Source organism: Eptesicus fuscus, chromosome 2 (genome assembly GCF_027574615.1).
Source record: "Eptesicus fuscus isolate TK198812 chromosome 2, DD_ASM_mEF_20220401, whole genome shotgun sequence".
NCBI lineage: Eukaryota > Metazoa > Chordata > Mammalia > Chiroptera > Vespertilionidae > Eptesicus > Eptesicus fuscus.
In genome coordinates this window covers 93,664,563-93,685,680 of record NC_072474.1, presented here as the reverse complement: position 1 = coordinate 93,685,680, position 21,118 = coordinate 93,664,563, and the positions used below count along the sequence as shown (strand labels likewise).

At 40.1% G+C, this 21,118-nt stretch overlaps 1 protein-coding gene across 1 annotated transcript in view; it reads left to right on the top strand.

Moving 5' to 3' along the window:
- The window catches only part of WDR19 (WD repeat domain 19), a 71,800-nt gene that overhangs the window by 5,850 nt on the left and 44,832 nt on the right, over positions 1-21,118 (top strand). The window contains exons 5-14 of the mRNA XM_028143671.2: positions 1,275-1,390; positions 6,415-6,530; positions 10,525-10,605; positions 11,786-11,898; positions 12,174-12,347; positions 14,919-14,989; positions 15,435-15,607; positions 15,698-15,812; positions 18,056-18,162; positions 18,849-18,971. Coding sequence (XP_027999472.2) covers positions 1,275-1,390; positions 6,415-6,530; positions 10,525-10,605; positions 11,786-11,898; positions 12,174-12,347; positions 14,919-14,989; positions 15,435-15,607; positions 15,698-15,812; positions 18,056-18,162; positions 18,849-18,971 — 1,189 coding nt within the window. The remainder of the gene's footprint in view (positions 1-1,274; positions 1,391-6,414; positions 6,531-10,524; positions 10,606-11,785; positions 11,899-12,173; positions 12,348-14,918; positions 14,990-15,434; positions 15,608-15,697; positions 15,813-18,055; positions 18,163-18,848; positions 18,972-21,118) is intronic.

Below are 21,118 nucleotides of genomic sequence, written 5' to 3'. Positions count from 1 at the left end.
TTCATTTCTTTTTCTGTTATATGTAGTCCTATTGATTTTGCCCATTAACTAGAATATAACAGTTACGCTGTAAAATATAAATAGCTTCTTAAGTTGTTTCTGATGAAACAGACTAAAAATTCGAAAGATGAGAACAAAACATATTTGGGGAAATCTGGAGATGGGATTGGCTGCAGGCATGGCTGGACCTAGGGGTTCTGATGATGCAATCAAGATTTTTTTTTTTAACCGTCACCCAAGGATATGTCTTTATTGGTTTCAGAGAGAGAGAGAGAGAGAGAGGAGGGAGGGGCGGGGAGGGAGAGGGAGGGAGGGAACATCGATGTAAGAGAGAAACATCGATCGGTTGCTCCCGTACAGGAATGGAACCCACAACCTTTCTGGTTGGTACATGGGATGATGCTCCAACTGAGCTACCCAGCCAGGGCTCAAGACTATCTCTTGGCTCTTCCTTGCTCTATATTTTGTTCATTCTAAGTCAGACACTGTCCATGGCAACTGGCAGCTATTGGCTTATATCATTCTTCACAGCAAGTTATGCCACAGCATGTTCCCATCACATCCCCCGTGTCCACTCAGTTCCTCAAAAGGTCTCTGAGTGGAGTAGGCAGGGCCATCGGATTGATACTTCCACCAAATGAAGAATGGGGTGAGGGCAGTTCTCAAGTGGAAAAAGTCCTAGGCAGACAGAATAAATTACAAGATCTCTGCTAAAACCATTTTCTCATTGGAAAAGAAAAATTTGTCAATATTTACAACTTAAACTTTGCAATTTTGACCTTGGATAAGTTTCTTAGCCGCTCAGTAAGCCTCAATTTCATCATCTATGTGTAATGGGTATAAAAGTAATACATGCCTTGTGGCATCATATGGCCCACAGGTGGGCAGGAAGAGATCGCACATACACCGTAATATGAATCTATACATTCCCAGTTTATTTTCCAAGGAATAAACCCAGAGGAAGCAAGGCGGCCGTGCAGAATAGGACCAAACATAACCTTAGCAGTTCCCCTTGATACCCCCCAAAGTGATCCCCAAGGCATGCATCCTCAGGTGGTACTGCCCGCCCAATGTAAAGTCTTGCTGGGTCTAAGGACCTTCATTCCTTACTCTGTCCTTTTACACTTGGGGTGTACATCTATTGTTGAAAGTATTACATATGCCCCCTTTTCCCCTTCCCCCCATTGACCTCTTCTAACCCGAATACATTTTAAAAGGGCTACTTAGAGGTTATGTCTGTGAATTATTTAGTAATTTATATCTTAATGTTACAGGGATCAAATGTCTTTCCTTATTTGGTCAAAAATTGGAAGTTTCCTGGCTGTTGGAACTGTTAAAGGAAATTTGCTTATTTATAATCGTCAGACATCTCGAAAGATTCCTGTCCTGGGTAGGTTACAGTTGGAAACACGGTTAAATATTAGAGATGCTTTATAAATGTAAATTTTACTGCCTCTGATTTTCCTGATATTGCAAGGGATATTTTGTAGTATTAAGACTCCCCTGTCAAACTTCACAAACTAGATCCTTCTTCACTGACCACTAAATGTGTCCCAGGCCACGTACAACAGGTTGCTCTAAGGTCAAGGTCAGCCTGTGTCCTTGGGCACCAGTACATTAATGACATGGCTTCCATCTGCCCCTTTCTCTCCCACTTTGTACCTCTGGACATGGGTATGAACACATTAGTAGACGGACTAAAACCTTTGGTGACTGCTTGGACAGGGGATAATCCAGATTCCTAATTCTGACCCCTCATTCTCTGCAAACACCAATTTAACCCGGGTGTGGACTATGAGTTATATTTGCCTCAGGGTGTATGGCCTGAGAGTGTTTGTGTGTGTGTGTGTTCTTTGTTTGGCCTTTTTGGTTCAGTCTGATTCTCTCAACCTCTGGTCACTCAGCATCTGCCCTCTGAATACACAAGAGGAAACAGTATCCATTATTTTCTATTATTGTAACACTAGAGGCCCGGTGCACGAAATTCGTGCACGGAGGGGGGTTGTCCCTCAGCCCAGCCTGTACCCTCTCCAATATGGGACCCCTCAAGGGATGTTCGACTGCCCGTTTAGGCCCGATCCCAGAATCGGGCCTAAACGGGCAGTCGGACATCCCTCTCACAATCCAGGACTGCTGGCTCCCAACTGCTTGCCTGCCTGCCTTCCTGATTGCCCCTAATCGCTTCTGCCTGCCAGCCTGATCACCCCCTAACCACTCTGCTGCCAGCCTGTTTGCCCCCAACTTCCCTCCTCTGCCGGCCTGGTCACCCCTAACTGCCCTCTCCTGCAGGGTTGATCACCTCCAACTGCCCTCCCTTGCAGGCTTGGTCCCTCTCAACTGCCCTCCCTTGCAGGCGGGTGCCTCCCAACTGCCCTCTCCTGCTGGCCATCTTGTGGTGGCCATCTTGTGTCCACATGGGGGCAGCTATATTGTGTGTTGCAGTGATGATCAATCTGCAGATTACTCTTTTATTAGATAGGATAGAGTCCTGGTACAGGGGTGGGGGCCAGCTGGTTTGCCCTGAAGGGTGTCCCTGATCAGGGTGGGGTTCCCTTGGGGCGTGGGGAGGCCTGAGCGAGGGGCCTGTGGTGGTTTGCAGGCCGGCCACACCCCCTGGCAACTCAAGCGGAGGCCCTGGTATCTGGAATTTATTTTCCTTCTACAATTGAAACTTTGTAGCCTGGAGCGGAGCCAAGCCTGGGGCTCCCTCCAAGGCCGGCAGCCATTTGTGTTGGGGTTATAATTGAAACTTTGTTGCCTTAAGCGGGTGGGCCCGGCCAGGGTGTGCGGAAAGCTTTGCTTCCCCTGTTGCCGGCAGCAACCCTGGCCTGCTCTCTCAAGCTCCATTCTGCCGCCATTTGTTTGAATTTGTTTACCTTCTATAATTGAAACTTTGTAGCTTGAGTGGAGGCTTAGGCCTGGCCAGGGCAGGCAGAAAGCTTGGCTTCCTCTGTTACCTAGGAAACCTTGCTCTCTGTGGCTGTAGCCATCTTGGTTTGGGTTAATTTGCATACTTGCTCTGATTGGATGGTGGGCGTGGCTTATGGGTGTGTCGGAGGTATGGTCAATTTGCATATTTGTCTATTATTATATAGGATGCTGGTAAATGATGAAAACAGTGGGCTTAATTACATCCAAATAGCCAGGAATAGTATAACTTACTGCTAATGAAGGAATTAAGCTCTGGACATAGAGTGCCTACAAACTACTTGAGAAAGTCCCTTTCAACCAAGGGCACTTAATCATTTTAAATTATTTTCACATGAATGTATACTAATGCTAATATTTTTAGTGCTGCAACTAAGCAGTAATGCCACTGATCCATTTGGAAATTAAACTAAAAATTTTTGAGTTATAAAAATCAATTTTCTCCATCTTAAATTAGTCGAGTTTACTTCAGTTAGACATTTTCTGTATCTCACTTCATCTGCAGGTATATCCTACTACTTATTTTGTCATTTGAAGTTAAGAAAATAATTTGTCAAAGCATGATTATTTTGTGTCAGGTATTTGTCATATACACATGATTCTATATGTGATCTTTGTATTTAAGATGAATACGGATTCTGCTCTCCGTCTTGTTTATTAACTATGTTAAATGGGCCTGAAAAGATTCAGGATGATTACATATTTTAGGTTAAATCTATAGCCTCTTTCAGAGTTGGTTGTGATTTGTGGCTCGGCTTTTTTCCCTTTTAAAAACCTTATTTTCCTAAAACGAAGCCACTTCATTTTAGATAACTACTCCATGGTAGCATGATCTGTCAGCGTGTTACAGTAACTAAATATCTGTGACCTTGTCTTCTCTTGCACTGATTTGTTTCCTTGAACAAGACTAGATTCAAGCAGTTCTCACTTTGCATAGTTCTCATATACATAAATTTCATTTACTACCGTTTTGATATTACCAGTCTGCCAATAACATGGCTCAAACTTGAGTTACCATATATATTAACTATGAGTTAATGTTAACTAAATGAGTTTAATACATGTAAAGTACCAGAACACTATAAGTTAAGCACACAGAATGTGTTAACTATTATTGTAGATGTTAAGGCTAACCTAAACTCTGAGTCCTGGAAGCAAAAGGAAGGAGGAGCAAGAAGAGATTTCCTTCTCCCTTTCTTGGGTGTAGAAAAAAGTTGTCTTTGGCAGCTTTCTCTTCATGTGCTCCTTTTTCCCTTCCTAATGCCCATCTCTTTAGATATCCAGTTCCAGTGTACCACCCAAGTCCCTTAACCTGTAATCAGCAGCATATCCCGTATCTCAGTCTCTTCTCTGAATGTTTACTTTTAGGCTCTGGTCTCCTGATTTGAAATACTGTCTGCTCCTGACAACTCCCCTATTTATCTCTTTCACACTCTATACTCATACAGCCACTGCTTACTCAACATTTTTTTTTTTTTGCATGTTTTTGGGGGTTTTTTTGTTGTTGTTTTTTTAAAATATATATATTTTTTATTGATTTCAGAGAGGAAGGAAGAGGGAGAGAGAGACAGAAACATCAATGATGAGAGAGAGTCATTGATTGGCTGCCTCCTGCATGACCCCACTGGGGATTGAGCCCACAACCCGGGCATGTGCCCTTGACTGGAATCGAACCTGGGACCCTTCAGTCCTCAGGCCGATGCTCTGTCTATCCACTGAGCCAAATCGGGTAGGGCCTTACTCAACATCTTTGATGAGAGGTCTAATACACCGCACATTTAATATCTCCAAAATCATTTTGACCCACAGCTTTTCCTCTCATCATTAAGGATATTTCTTCCTTTTAGATCTTCAAGCCAAATCTTAGCCTTATCCTTGACTTCTCTCTTTCCCATACTCTCCATATCTAACCTGCCAGAAAAGTATACAGTGATGGCGAACCTCTGACACGCGTGTCAGTGCCATTTTTGAGGACACGTGGCCGCTGAGGCGGCCGCATGCCGAGGATGAAACATTTATGTTATTTAAACTATAAATATCGTGAAATAATGTTTTTTCCTCAAAGTGACACACTACCCGAGTTATGCTCAATTTTTTGGCGAAGTTTGACACACCAAGCTCAAAAGGTTGCCCATCACTGGTATACAATCTACTTTCACATTATCTCCAGAATGAAGCCTCTTCTTACCACATCGTGGTAAGGGCCTGAAACATCTTCCACCTGAATTTCTGCAATCTCTTCATTGGTCTCTATGCTTCACCCGTTACCCCGCTATAGAATATTCTCAGCCGAGGGTCCAGGGTGAGCCTTCTGCTCAGAACTCACCAATCATTCTGCATCTCACCCAGAGTCAAAGCCGAAGTCCTCACAGGGCCAGCCAAACCCTGCATGTCCTGGTTTCTGCAGACTGTCTACCTTCATCTCATGCTCCTCTCTCCTCCCTCCCTCTGCTCCCTCCTCTACTCCAGCCACACTGCCTTCCAACACACTAGGCACCCCCTGCTCAAGGTCTACTCTATAACTGTTTATTTAGAACCTGCTTTCTGCATAGGTTCTGAATTAGGTTCTCTAAGGGGTACAAAGAATAAAAGGAACGTCGTCTCTTCTCAATAACAGCTAACACTTCTATAGCTCTTCTTACATGCCTGACACTCTTCTAAGTGCTGTAACTTGTTTGATCCTCAGCCCTATGAGATAGCTCCTACCATCATCCCCAGATTGTGGATGGTGTGACTAAGGAATAGAGAAAGGTGAGGTAACTTAACCACGATTCCGCAGTAAGTGGTGAGCCACTTATTCAAATATAGGCCGTCTGCCTTCAGAATATGTACACTTATGGTGCTCTTGAGTATTTGTTCCAGGACCTTCAATAAGTGCCCACAGTGTCAAGCATGTGATTTTTTTCACTGGCTAGAAGGCTCAATAAAAAAGCATCCTGCCATTAGTAGTTACCTAATATCACTCTCTAGCTAAGTGACTCAGTTCTTAACACAAGTCTCCCTAAGGTGCATTCATATTTGCACCTCAGTAAAATCACAAATCACTATGTGTCCTTTGGTTATATATGAATAGTCCACGCTGTGAATGTTGAATGCCAAGGGTCCACCACACCACAAAGCTAAATATCGTAACGGTAACTTCAGTGCTTGGGATTTTCTTATCATAAGGCATTATCGTTCAGGTTCAGTGACATAGTAAATAAACTTGTCAAAGAGTAGAATATCTTTATTTTAGGGCCTCTGCTCATATCCACAGAAAATGTTGGAGAACACTATTGCCCTTATATACCATTATCTTGATTTACAACTTGGTAATAAACTGTTAAATAAGATTTGTTAGACACAACTGATTTGATGAGATTTTAAATTCCTTGTCTGTTTAATTTCCACGGTACATTACCTAAGCTTTCAGATTGACATTACAGATGTTTAATTTTTTTTTGTTGAGAAATCCATGTGTTTGTACAAAAATCATCTCTTTTCCAGGAAAACATACTAAGAGAATCACATGTGGATGTTGGAGTAAAGAAAATCTGCTTGCTTTAGGTGGCGAAGATAAAATTATCACAGTTAGCAATCAGGAAGGTGACACAATAAGACAGGTAATACTGTAACATCTCTTTGGTTCGATATATTCAAATTATTACCTAAAATAATATTTGTCTATCAAACTAATCTATAAAATGTTTAAATCTCTATATGAGATATGTATATAGTAACTTCATATTCTAAACATCAAAAACTTTTGTTTTTACATATTAGGACATTTTTTTAACATGACTACTTCATCCAGGTATCCTCCTTTGTATGTTTCCATTATTTAGTACTAGAGGCCCAGTGCATGAAAATTTATGCATTGGAGGTGGGGGGTCCCTCAGCCCGGCCTGCCCTCTCTCACGGTCTGGGAGCCCTCGGGCGTGGGAGGCAACCCAGTGATCAGGGGAAGGCAACACCCCCATCACACCTCTGCTGCTGCCACTGCTGGCACCACAAGCCTCAGCCAGCCCTGGTTATCTGAGCCTCGGGCGGCCCTGGGCGGCTGGGCAGCTGCCATCCAAGGCTTGCCTGTGCCTTGGGCCGGCCCTGGGCGGCTGGGGGGCTCTGGAAGCAGACATGCGGAGCGGGCTGGACCCACCTTGGGGTGGGCCTGGCCGTGCCACGCACCTGCTGCCCCGGCGGGGCTGAGGGGACTGGGCGCCACTATCTTGTGGCTATGGGCACTGCCATTTTTGAGGGCATGGCAGTCAAGTAGCATATTCCCTCCTTATTGGCTATAGGCACCGCCATCTTTGTGAGGGCGTGATGGTCAATTAGCATATTCCCTCTTTATTAGATAGATTAGCATGGGGTCAGCTCTGTGGTTAGTCAGACAGTATATTTGTGAAATAACTTTTATAAATGTATATCCATACTAATAATAGACAAATATGTAAATTGTCCATACCTCCATGATGCCCACAGCCAATCAGGAGTGAGTATGCAAATTAACCCCACAAAGATGGTAGGTCTGTGGGCAGCAGGCACTGAGCAGCTGGGGGCAGGGTGGCTGCTCAGGGCCTGCACGCGCAGGTGCTGAATGGCCGGGGGTGGGGTGAGATGCCCTCCACATAGCCGGGACAACTTGGCGGGTGTCCCCAGGACCCCACCCGCTTCGAGCCTGTGGCCAGTGCGCGTGTGCACCGGCGCCAAGCAGCCGGAGTCCCCAGGATGCCACTGGAGTGTCCGGTCCTGTCAGCCCGGCCTGGGGGTGGCTGGAGTTCGCAATCCTTTTGGTTTGTGCAGCCCCTGGACCAGAAGCAGAAACCAAGAGCATGGGAGCACCAGGAATTCTGGGAATCGTAGTTCTGGTGGCAGCCCCTGGACCAGAAGCAGAAGCCCAGAGCGTAGGGAGCACCAGGAATGTTGGGAATCGTAGTTCTAGTGGCAGACACATTGCGGGATCTCCTAGACACCAGAGCAAACTGAGCCTGGAGCAAGTTACTGTTGCAGGTGGGGGATGGAGGGAAAGCAAAGGTGAGAGACATAAGTAAAGTCACAGTGTCGAGGAAAAATTAAAGGGAAGATATCCTGCAACTTCTAGGAAATCTCCACCAATGGAACAAAGAAAAAAAAAAAGACCTCTGTTGTTCTATGAGCACCAAACAAAACTGGGTTGGGGGTCTCGGACAATTCGATCATATGATTGCAAAGATAGACAGAAACTCCTGGATTAGAGCGGACTCCCCTGAGGGCTCCCAGATTGGAGAGGGTGCAGGTCAGGCTGAGGGACCCACCCCCCGTGCACAAATCTTCATGCACCGGGCCCCTAGTTTATAATATACTGTATTTTCCAGCATATAAGATGACTTTTTAACCCAGGAAAATCTTCTATACGCCCAGTCGTCTTATACGCCGGAAAATACGGTAATTGTTCATAGTTAGACCTCAGAGTCCTGCTATACCTTGTTTTAGTGGATACCATAAGACATTTAGCAATGTGTGTCTTTCAACCCAAGCAAAATAGCATGAACAAAGATGAGAGGAAAAACTTATAGCTTGTTTATGGCTTGTTCAAAATTGGCTTGGCTGAAGGTTTAGACTTTGATTGAAAATTTACAGAAAATAAATCTGAAGAAATTGATTCCCATATCTGCAAAGTTTTGAAAGTTAGGCTGAAGTAAGTAACTCAGCCATGTTGGGAAGAACCATAGAATGATTCAAGTGGTTCTTAAGGAAGATTAATCTGACATAGTGTAAAAAATATTTGCTAAAATACCTCATAATTTTGATTATTCTACTTTGCAGCTAACTAGAATAGTAGGTACATAGTACAAATGCTTGAGCTCCCCATCCTGATATTCATGTTAGACATCATCAGTAGTCTCTGGCTTCCCCCCTCCTCACTGAATCAAGACATGGCCTTACAGTATTTTTCTATAGAACATCCCAGGAAGACACTACCATTTAGCTGTTTCCTATATAATCCTATATAATAAAAGCCTAATATGCTAAGTGTCCAGTTGTCCGTTCAACCAATCAAAGCATAATATGCTAATGATATACTCAACCACTGCTATGACATGCACTGACCACCAGGGGGCAGACAATTGACCAGTTGACCAGTCGCTTGCTGCTGGGGTCCTACCGATCAGGACTGAGCAAGATGGCCAGACATGCCCTGGAGCCTCCCGTGGTCCCTCCCCAGCTGACCAACCTCCTGCATCCTTCCCCGGCCCCGATAGTGCACCTCGGTCTGGCCTGCACCCTCTCGCAATCTGGGACCCCTCGGGAGATGTTGGGGAGCAGGTTTCGGCCCGATCCCACAGACCAGGCAGAGGGACCCCACTGGTGCATGAATTCGTGCACTGGGCCTCTAGTTTACATATAAGATAACAACTTCCCATTTCTGATTGCTAAGAAGTATGCTTCCAGAATTAGACATATTACTTAAGATGTCCTGTGGTAAGCAAAACATACATCAAAGGCATTGCTTTATTTGGTATGGTTTCTGAGTGGTTTTGACTTTTGACTATTCTGCAGATCACTCCGGGTCTATGTGGATTTATTTTTATTTATCCTGCTGCGTACTGTCTTCCTGAATCTGAAGATTGCTGTCTTTCATCAACTCTGGAAGATTCTTTGTCATTATCAATATTTCTTTGAATATTACCTCTTGCCCTTTCTGTTCTGTCCTTCTACAGTGTCCGTTAGACATATGTTGGACCTTTTCATATCTCTTAATTTCACTTTTATAGTTGTGGTTTTTTTTTCATTCTGTGTAATCTGGGTAATACCTCAAATCAGTTCACTTATTGTTTCTTCAAATTTGTCTGATCTTCTGCCTCTCCCATTGAATTTTTATTTTAATGAGACTATCCTTTTTATTTTGGAAAGTACTTTGTGGTTCTTGTAAAAACCTGTCAATTTTTTAAAAGTTTTTTCTTACATTTATGAGTCATTTTATGTCTTTAGTTAATCTCAAAGTATTTATTTTATGATCTTTCTCTCTCTCTGATAATTCTATTATTCTTAGATCTGCTAACTCTTGCTCTTAGTACATTGTTTCTTTGTGAGTTTCCTCATTTTGAATTGTGAGCTCATATTCTCAGGGCTTTTCTGTAAAAAATTTTTGCAGCATTGGAAGAGGCTTTGGATTTTTTTTTTTGCCAAACACTGAAGAGGATTTCTAGACCACTCACGTATAAATTTGAATCTCAGACCATAATGAGGATAGGAGGTAAAACCTTTGGTTAGAATAGAACTTGTTCAACTTTTTTTCTGACCCAAAGCACAACCCAAGTCAAATGCACTTCCATATTGTCTCCATGTACCAGCTGCTCTGGATAGCTGCAGCCTCGGTTTCTATACACACTTTGGTTTTCAGTTTGATCTTTACTTACGGTCCTTGGAAATTTTCCTTAGCTTCTTTCAGGCTTCTCTATACATTTAATGAGATAGCTATTTTATCTAGGAGTTGTAGATGTTTGTAGCAGTGGGAATTTAAGGTTATCAGTCTAACATATAACAGAAATTAAAGCAAGATACCTGTTTTATTATTATTCAGAGTGACTTTGAGTGTTGGGTTCATTTGTAGTGATAATATTTTCATCCCTGCAGTCACCATTGAAATCAGAGCCTGGCAACATGCAGTTTTCCATCATGAGGAGTGACGACCGAACCTCTACTGCTGAAAGCACAGTAAGAATTCCAAATCAAATGCATGCCCAAATTATGCTAATAATTTTGTAGAATATACTCTCTCCTTTTCTGGGTGGCTCAGAACCTATCGTGATAAATAAATTATGGTCTGTCACTTATTAAACCAATGGTAGGCCCCAGTCTCCCAGGCCTAAAAGTTGTTTTTCTGCTGCTGACTACCTGGTATTACAGCAAATGAAGCCATCTTCCTATTACAGTTGTTGTGTTAACAAAAAGAGTGGGGGTACCTTTATAAATAGATGTATTGATTTTTATATGATTTTTTATTTTTACTACCAGATGTGACAAGAGCTCTGGAAATTGTAGTTGTTTTTTTTTTAATATCTTAGAGATTTATTTTCCTGCAACATTTTAATATCCTGAAATCTAGACAGTTTTTACAATCAATATGTCTATATTTAAATGAAATAATGTTTCTATTTCTTTAAAAGCTATTATTAAATTGGTAGTGACTTATAATTGATCTCATCGTAGAATCAAGGAAATATATCAGAATGTCTCTCTCATTATATATATATATATATATATATATATATATATATATATATATATATCACCCTAATGAGCCCAATTAAATAATACACTCTTTTACCTGCCCAACACAATTACACCCTCCACTGAGAATTACAGTTAAGTATGGACTTGTGTGAGTAACAGAGGGACACTAGTCTAGCCACATTGACCAGTGACCTACAGGTGATGGAAAGAGTGATGGTAGAAAAAGCCAATCTAGAATATTCACATGGGTGTGGACCTATCATTCCAGATGACTCAAAATGAGAATAACCTTTTATGATGGAAGATTCTATATTCCGAACATGAATTCAATTTCAATGGAACTATAGCAGACTTACAGGCCTGTATTGCATGGTATTCTAATGAGAGGTATAGAGAATTTTAAAAATTACTCCACCTAGCTATTTATTATACTTCAAAGGATATATTAGATATGTATAAAGCCAAGGATTCTTCCCATACTACATATTAGTAAAATTTATTTTTTTAACTACATTGTTCACTTACTAATTACTAGTATAATATTTAACACATCTAAATTTGGCTTGTTTTCATAAAGTATGTTCATCTGTTTGAATTCGCTTATTGGTCTTTTCATGAAGTACTGAGTATCATTTCACAATCTCTTGATCTTCTCTGGCAGATAAGTGTGGTGCTTGGCAAGAAAACTTTGTTTCTTTTTAATTTGAATGAACCATATAACTCGGTTGATCTGGAATTTAAGCAGAGCTATGGCAACATTGTCTGCTATAGTTGGTATGTACAAAAAGTTCATCATAGAAATTTATATGTTTTTCCTTACTAATTATATTTAAATTTTGCCTATATAATTTTCACTTCTTAATATAAAATTTTCTGGATTACAGACTGTGATTTAGTATGTGAAACTACCTAACATATGTTATCTGGCACATAGGCCTTTGATAAATTATATTCTCTAATTCCTTTGTTTTAAGGTACTTACTTTTGTACTGTATTTCCAGTGACAGTTAATCTCCCTTTTTATTGATTTATTGCCTTTGTTGCTATAGGTATGGCGATGGCTACATCATGGTTGGTTTTTCATATGGAATTTTTGTGGTTATTTCCACTCATATTCGAGAGATTGGTCTAGAGATATTTCAAGCTCGTGATTATAAAGATAATCTAACCAGTATTGCAATATCACAGACCCTTAACAAAGCTGCTACATGTGGCGATAACTGGTAAGTTATATTTACAACTTCCCAGGAAAGCTTATATAGGAAATATTCAAGAGATTCAACAAGACTTTGGTAGCCAAAATGAATCTGTCAACCATACTTTCTTTCACTCTTAGGACATGTTTGCAATGGAAATTTCTAAGACTCCTTTACTTCTATCTTTAATACTCACAGCAAAACCTAAAATACTAAAGATATACTAAATATAAAACCTAAAATGGAGTATGCTTGAAAATCAGTCTTAAAAATAAAATAGGAAGTTCTAGTCAACATGGAATAAGCTCCACCTTCTCTCTCTCTCACTGAATACAGCTATAAAACCTCAACAGAATGCATAGAACAGCTATTTAAGGACTCTGAAAGTAAATAGTAGCAGGCAGATTGACGAAGGATACCAGAATTTGAAGTACAACTGAACCAGTGATGAGTCTCCCGTTTATCTCCCAATCTCAGGATTCAAGACAGCCTGAAATCCAGAAATAGGCACAGAGCATAGACAGAGGAGCTCTGAGAGAAGCTCTCTAGTGCTGGCTCAAGTTGAAAGAAAGAGAACTCCTAACACTCAGAGAGAGGTGGGGAAATCCCCCAATTTTCTTTCTTGTTCTTTGTTTTCTCATGCCCAGCAATCAAGCAATCTCACCATGGCAATGGCAGCAACTGATGGAGGGTAACCTTCCTCTCCATTTGGGGGAGCTATGATGCCAAGAAGGTGGGGCAAACCCCTGTTGCTTATTTTTCTCTCTGTCCTCCCCCTGCTTGGCCACAGGTGCAGGGGCAGTTGTGGAAAATACAAGGCAGAATATGGTAACTAGAGCCCCAGCTTCCAGCTGGAGGACCAAAAAGGGGAGCCTTCACGAAGCTGGAAAAATACCAGGTAGATTCCGAGAGGGAGGAGTTCTGGAAAATAACCCTATAAAGATATTTATGAACTCCCAGATTTACCCTGAGCCGTGTATATGTATCTCACCCTAAACATATATCAAAGACTTTGAGAACTGAACTAAGGAATAGATCATAGCCCAAGTCCTATAGTGGCCACTGAGTGGGCCATATAAGGACATATCCAAATACCACTGCAAAGGCTTTGAAAATGGAACTGACATTGAAACCATAACCCAGAAGGCTCTTTTAAACTTGTGGCCTTAACCCATTCGGGTTGATTGCCTGCATGCTTCAAAAGGGGGTGAGCGGGAAATTAACCCTCTCCATGGGATTTAAACAATCACAGAATCTCATAACATAATATTCAAAATGTCCAGAATATAACCCACAATTACTTGACATATGAAGAATCAGGAAATTTTCAACTCACTTGATTCCAGGGCCAAGAGGATGAAGATAACAGCTATTATAAAAATGTTTTAAGAGGTAAGGGCTAGCTAGCATTTGCAAAACAGATGGAAACAGTTTCAGAAAAGAAATAGAACCTATAAAGAAAACCCAAATGGAAAGTTAAGAACTGAAAAATATAATTAATGCAGTTACTTAAAAGGAGGAGAGCAAAGAGTCAGTGAACTCAAGGATAGACCAGTAGAAATATCTAATCTCAACACAGAAGAAAACTAGATTGGAAAAAAATGAACAGAGTCTCAGAGACCTGTGAAATCATACCAAAAGGTCTAACGTTTGTGCCATAAAAGTCTTAGAAATAATGGCTGGAAACTTCTCCATTTGGCAAAAGACATAAACCTATGTATTATTAAAGCTCAGCAAATCCCCAAAAGGATAAATCCAAAGAAATCTAGTCCCAGATACATCATAAACAAACTGCTAAAAACCAAGATTAAGAAAAAAATCTTGAAAGCTGCCAGTGAACAACATTTTGAATGACGGTGAATTTTTCATCAGAAACCATAGATACCAGAAGGAAGCATTACAACATTCTTGAAGTGCTGAAAGAAAAGAACTATCAACTGAAATTCTATATCCAGTGAAAATATCCATCAGTAGGAAAGGGGAAATAAAAACATTCTCAGATGGCCCTAGCTAGTTTGGCTCAGTGGACAGAGTGTCAGCCTGCAGACTGGAGGGTCCTGGGTTCAATTCCAGTCAAGGGCACATGCTCGGGTTGTGGGCTTGAACCCCAGTAGGGGGCGTTCAGGAGGTGGCCAATCAATGATTCTCATCATTGATGTTTCTATCTCTCTTCCCTACCTCTATCTGAAATCAATAAAAATATTTTTTAAACAAAAAGAATTGCTGAAGAAGTTCTTCAGGTAGGAGAGAACAGATGACTGACAGGGACATCAAGAATGAAGGAAGAGCAATAGAAATAGTAAATAGCTGAGTAGATATAATGTACTATTTTAAAATTTTGAAATCTTTATATGTGGCTACTGAAAGCAAATATTATAATATTGTCTGATAGTGTGTTCATTGCATGAAGATGCAATACATATGACAACTACAATATAAAGGGGAAAAGTAAGTTCTTATATGTGATAAGATTTCTGCATTCTGTTTGAAGTGGCTGTTGATTATAAATAGACTAAAATAAGCATGTATAGCTTGTAATTGTTCATGAACAAAAACCATTTAACTTAGAGCTTGTGTTTAAATTTTTTTACTTTTCAGCATTAAAATCCATGACTTGGCAGAATTAAAAGACATGTATGCTATAATCAACCTGGATGATGAAATTAAAGGTATTAATTCTTCTGAAGCAGATTGACATTTTATCATTCCAATTACAGTGTATTGTGTTTGTTTTTGTAGGAGGAATACAATTAGCACCCTTTACTAGAGTTCCCAAAAATAGCCTCCTTATTTTAGTAATTACATTGAGTCATACTCCTTGACTAGAAGGATATAAGTCCACTTTGATCCAAAGAGTTATAGTGCATTTTATCCCAATTCCAATTGTAAAATCTAAATTATTATATATTTTCCCTTTAAGCCAGTATTGAATGAGTTAGTATGTTCATATGTCAATCCATTGTGAATTTCCACATCTAAATAAAGACTTTAAACTTCTAAAGAAAACATTTGGAGATTTTTATGCCTCTGGAAGCTTAAGTAAAAACATTTGCTTTTTTGCCTGCAACAGTATATTTGTTTTTGAATAATTCTTTGTTTTATCAATTATTTCAGGGTTGAGTACCTTGTCCTGGACAGATGATGGCCAGTTGCTGGCATTGTCTACACAAAGGGGCTCACTGCATGTTTTCCTGACCAAGCTTCCCATTCTTGGGGATGCCTGCAGCACAAGGATTGCATATCTCACCTCCCTCCTTGAAGTCACCGTAGCCAACCCTGTTGAAGGAGTATGAAAATGCTGTTATTTTTATTTTATATATTAATAAAATCAAAGCAGTTATAGCATTTCTTTTACTAGTTACTTTTCTATATTATAGGAGCTACCGATCACAGTTTCTGTTGATGTGGAACCCAACTTTGTAGCAGTAGGACTTTATCATCTGGCTGTGGGAATGAATAATCGAGCTTGGTTTTATGTCCTTGGAGAGAATGGCAAGTCTAAATTCAGTTGTTTTCTTATCTAGCATGTAGTTTCTGATCTTATTTGGAAAGTATTTGTTATCAAACTCTGAGTCATGTGCCCTAGACTTCGAAAGGCCAAAATCAAAATGTCAGTTTGGTTATGGAAAGATTTATTGATCAAGAAGGTGCCAATCAAGAAGATGTGAGACTTATCAATGCCTCAACTCTATCTTACCTGCTGGACTAAGTTAAGGATTTTTAAGCTGGAGAAGGGGAGTTGCGGGGGAGAGGGGGGCACGGGTAAGAGTTAGGGCAAATTTCTTAGGTCTTCTGGTCTCTTGATAAGGTCTCCAAGTAGATTCTAAGGCACTATCAGAAGGTCACATGCATCAGGGTTGGTCTTGTTTTTTGTAAAGTAAGCTTGTAAATTATTGTCCTGTGACCATTACTTTCTATGAAGAATCATATACATTGAATTGAGATGTTATCTATAGTTTTCCCAAAATGTTGTTTGCCCCAGGAACCATGGCAGTCTCCCTGAGTCCCACAGTCTAAACCTTAAGCATTCTATGACTACAAGGGAACTGGTAGGTTAACATAGCTTTGTTGGTTAATATAGCTTTGTTAGGGGAAAAGCAGAAGATCTAACTTGTGGCCGAAACTGGTTTGGCTCAGTGGATAGAGCGTCAGTCTGCAGACTGGAAGGTCCCAGGTTCGATTCCGGTCAAGGGCATGTACATTGGTTGCGACCACATCCCCCGGTGAGAGGGGTGCATGAGGCAGCTGGTCGATGTCTCTCTCTCTCATCGATGTTTCTAGCTCTCCCTTCCTCTCTGTGAAAAATCAATAAAATATATTTTAAAAAAAGAGAAAAAAGATCTAACTTGTGGAGATGAGCAGACGGCCTGGCATGTGGGGTACAATTACACATCAAAAGTTTCTTTAAAGACCAAGTTTTTCTTTTATATTTTTCTTCAGACATCCATTTCTTAGTTTGAAAGGTTTTATGATTCCTCTAAAAATTTTGCATAATTTTGGGAAAGGTTTTACTCTTTACCTTTGTAGTGAAGACAACATGGTATAAGGCAGTGGTCGGCAACCTGCGGCTCACGAGCCACATGCAGCTCTTTGGCCCCTTGAGTGTGGCTTTTCCACAAAATACCACGGCCTGGGCGAGTCTATTTTGAAGAAGTGGCGTTAGAAGAAGTTTAAGTTTAAAAAAATTGGCTCTCAAAAGAAATTTCAATCGTCGTACTGTTGATATTTGGCTCTGTTGACTAATGAGTTTGCCGACCACTGGTATAAGGGATAGAGTATGACCTTTAGGATTAGGCCCTGGATTTAAATTCCCCTTCTGCCTCTTTTAACTAAATGACTGCAGACAAAGTTCTTGACCCCTCTGAGCCTTGAGTTACTCATCTGGAGAATGAGGATTCCTCTCCTTGTAAGGGGTCATGTGGAAAATTAAATAAAAAGTGTGTCCTAGCCAGTTTGGCTCAGTGGATAGAGCCTCTGCCCATGTCCTGAAGGGTTGCGGGTTTGATTCTGGTCAAGGGCACGTAGGCTCGATCTCCCGCCTTGTCTGGGAGTGCAGGAGGCAACTGATCATAAGTCTCACACATTGATGTTTCTCTCTCTCTCTCTCTCTCTCTCTCTTTCTCTCTCTCTCTCTCCCCCGCCCCCCTCTCACTCCCCCTTCCTTCCACTCTCTAAAAATCAATGGGAAAAATATCCTCAGATGAGGATTCACGATAGATAGATAGATAGATAGATAGATAGATAGATAGATAGATAAGTGGTATCTACCTTTGCACAATGACTTTCTTAGGTACTCCTTGGTCTGGTAGGCACTTAATTAAAGCAGGTTTCCTCTCTGATTTTATTGTTTGGATAATGACCATTAGCATCTGAAGGGAGCCTTGCTTTTCCCCTCCTTCTTCCCCCTCCCCACCCAGTCCCATCCCTCACTGGAGGTCAGACATCCCTCAGCAATAGAGCAAGCCTGAGAATTATTCTCAGATAGAAGACACCGTTAAGCTTATTGTCACTAAGGTTTAATATTTGTTTTGCATGTGATTTTATTTTCAATTACTCTGTTTCATGGGAACCATTATAGAATTCTGGAAGGCAAATTTATATGGCAACTATTTCCTTTAGCATGGCTAAAATAAAAATTTTAGGTTCAGAATATCCTTGCCAAGGTTAACATTATTTGCAAATCTTTATATAATTTTATTCCTATTTTAATGTGTTGTTTGTTTTCATTGCTACAGGTGTGAAAAAATTGAAAGATGTGGAATATCTGGGGACAGTAGCCAGTGTTTGCCTTCATTCAGACTATGCTGCTGCTCTTTTTGAAGGCAAAGTCCAGTTACACTTGGTAAGTATAATTTTGATGTCCCGGAGGCCTGCTCAGTTAACCTAGTGATGACGATGAACAGCCGTCTTATTAAAAACTTCAGTCAGGAAGCAACCTTGTATAGACTTGATAGAAAGCCAGGTGTGGATAAAGGAGTAACAAAATTCATTACCCTTCTGCAGGAGATGTTCAATCCGCTTTCTAGCTCTATTCCCAAGAAACCCGGCAGTTTATCAACTGTGCTACTTACAACATTGCTTATGGTAAAAATGACCCTGTTGGTAATTGTATGCAGAAACCATAAGTGAACTATAAAAACTGATGGGAATGCCATACATCTGGGCCTCCTGGAATGCACTGACTCATATATTTAGGCAGGTTGCTTGTGGGGGTCCTTGAAGCTATGCCTCTTGAGTTGTTCAAGAGATATTGGCCCTGGAATATGGGCCTTCCAAACCAGGGCATCTTCCACATCTGTTCTTGGCTCTTTGCTTCTGAGAAGCCAGAGATTAGCCACTAGACAACTTCAGAGCCTGTGAACACTGTTCCTGCTAGAAGGGTGTCTAATGCTGCCCTGCTCGTAAGCCGTGCTTCCTGCCTGATGCCTTTCTGAGTAAACCGGCCTATGTAGTCTGCTGAGTCTGAATGTTTAATTGAACCTAAGAAAAAGATCCTCCCCTACGAGCCACTGCTATTCTTTGTTTTAGATAGAAAGTGAACTCTTGGATACTCAAGAAGAGCGTGAGACTCGACTTTTCCCAGCAGTGGATGATAAGTGCCGGATTTTATGTCATGCCTTAACTGGTGATTTCCTCATCTATGGCACTGATGTACGTATTGTCTTCTTTAATATAAAACACGGCAATTGTTTTTACAATTTCTAGTTTTTACTTTGTAATATAATTATCATGTATATGTATATAAATATAAGATGTCCAAAAAAATGTATACACACACTTTTTAATGTATTTTTATTGATTTCAGAGATGAAGGGAGAGGGAGAGATAGAAACATCAATGATGAGAGAATCATTGATCAGCTGCCTCCTGCAAGACCCCTACTGGGGATGGAGCCCACATGTGCCCTAGACTGGAATTGAACCTGGGACCCTTCAGTCTGCAGGTTGACACTATCCACTGAGCCAAACCATCTAGGGCTATACACACACTTTGAATAATTATAAAAGTAGTGTTTATTAAAATACATTTTATTTTCACAATTGAGTTATCAGCTGTTAAAATGCATACACATATTTTTGGGACAACCTGTATATATTATATAACACATAAAAATATATAACTACTATAATATTGACATAAATAAATATATGTAAAGCACAGAGGTGGCATGATTTGCTAGTATTAAGTGCTTTTGTGACTATAAGCAATTTTGAGAGCACGGTAAAAAGGGAAAACTATGGAGTGTAGAAAATCTGAATGTAAATATTAGTTCTTTTACTTGCTTGTTGCTCTTTAACCCCTCCAAGCCTCATTTTCCTTATCTAGATGCTTTAAGGACTTAATTTGATGACAAATATAAGACACTTCGTTCAACTTTAGATTTCCAGTGCCTACATTTAGAAAGCACTTACTAAATATTAAAATTAACGGAATATTGAGAATCCCACTTCAGTTTTTTTGTTCCTTTGAACCACCAATACCCTATACCTCTAAGTATTACGTTAGCCACATGAGCATAAAGCATAGTTACAGTAATATCACCTAATATTTGTAAAAACATTTTCAAAGGCTTTTCAAAGCATGTCATACCTGTTATTTTGTTCAGTCTCTAAATTCAGTAAAGTTGGTAGAAAAGGTATTGTTTTTTACATGAGAAGAACAATTATTCACTATTTCCATTTTCTCTCATTAAGTTGTTTTTTTAAAAAGAGTATGTCTTAAAGCATGCTTATTGCCATTGAGAGACTTTATAAGTTGAAAATAATCAGTCTTTGTGCTAATTTACACCAGTAGGGTAGGTCTGGTGTATCAGTGAAGTAGTGAGTGATGTGGTAAATATAATACGTTTGCATGACACCTAACATTATAAAGCCTGATCTGACTCATCTCATTAACTATATAAAATAAGCAGGGACATTTTAGAGATGAGGACACTGAAAATTGAGAGGTCACTAAGTTTGTGACAGAGGTGGGACTTGGACAAGCAAGATTTCCTGATGGAAAATGCACTCTTTCCACTATGCCACAGGCACTTTGAAGTAAGAACTCAAAGTGCAGTCGCCTGTCAGTAAGGCAGTATTTATCTGTCTCATTCTTTTTTTTTAATTGATGTATAATTGACATATAACATTATATTAGTTTCAGTGCACAATATAATGATTTGATATTTGTATATATTACAAAATGATCGCCACAGTAAGTCTAATTAACATCTGTCACCATACATAGTTACAAAATTTTGTTTCTTGTGAATCTGAAAATATTGGGGCTTTATTGAAGTATAATTGGTAATAAACTACACATGTTAAAGTTAAGTTTTGACATATGTATGCACCTATGAAACACCATCAGCTCAATCAAAATAATAGACATATCTATCACCTTTAAAAGTTTTCTCAATCCTTCCCACCTTCCCCACTTAGTGCTTTGTCACTATAAATTAGTTTGTATTTTCTAGAGCTTTATGTAAATGGAATCACAAAGGTACTCCTTCTTGTCTGGCTTTAGTATAATTATTTTGAGATTCATCCATGTTGGTGTTTGTGTCAATAGTTCCATCCTTTTTCTTGCTGAGTAATAGTCCATAGTCAGCATATGTCATAATTCGCTCATCCATGGACCTATGGATGGATATTGATGTTGTTTCCAGTTTGGGGTATTTACAAATAAAGCTGCTATAATTATTTGTGATCGAGCCTTTGTATGGACATATGCTTTCTTTTATCTTAGATAAAAACACCTAGAAGTGGAATGGCTACATCATATGGCATGTGTATGTTTAACCTTTTGAGAAATTG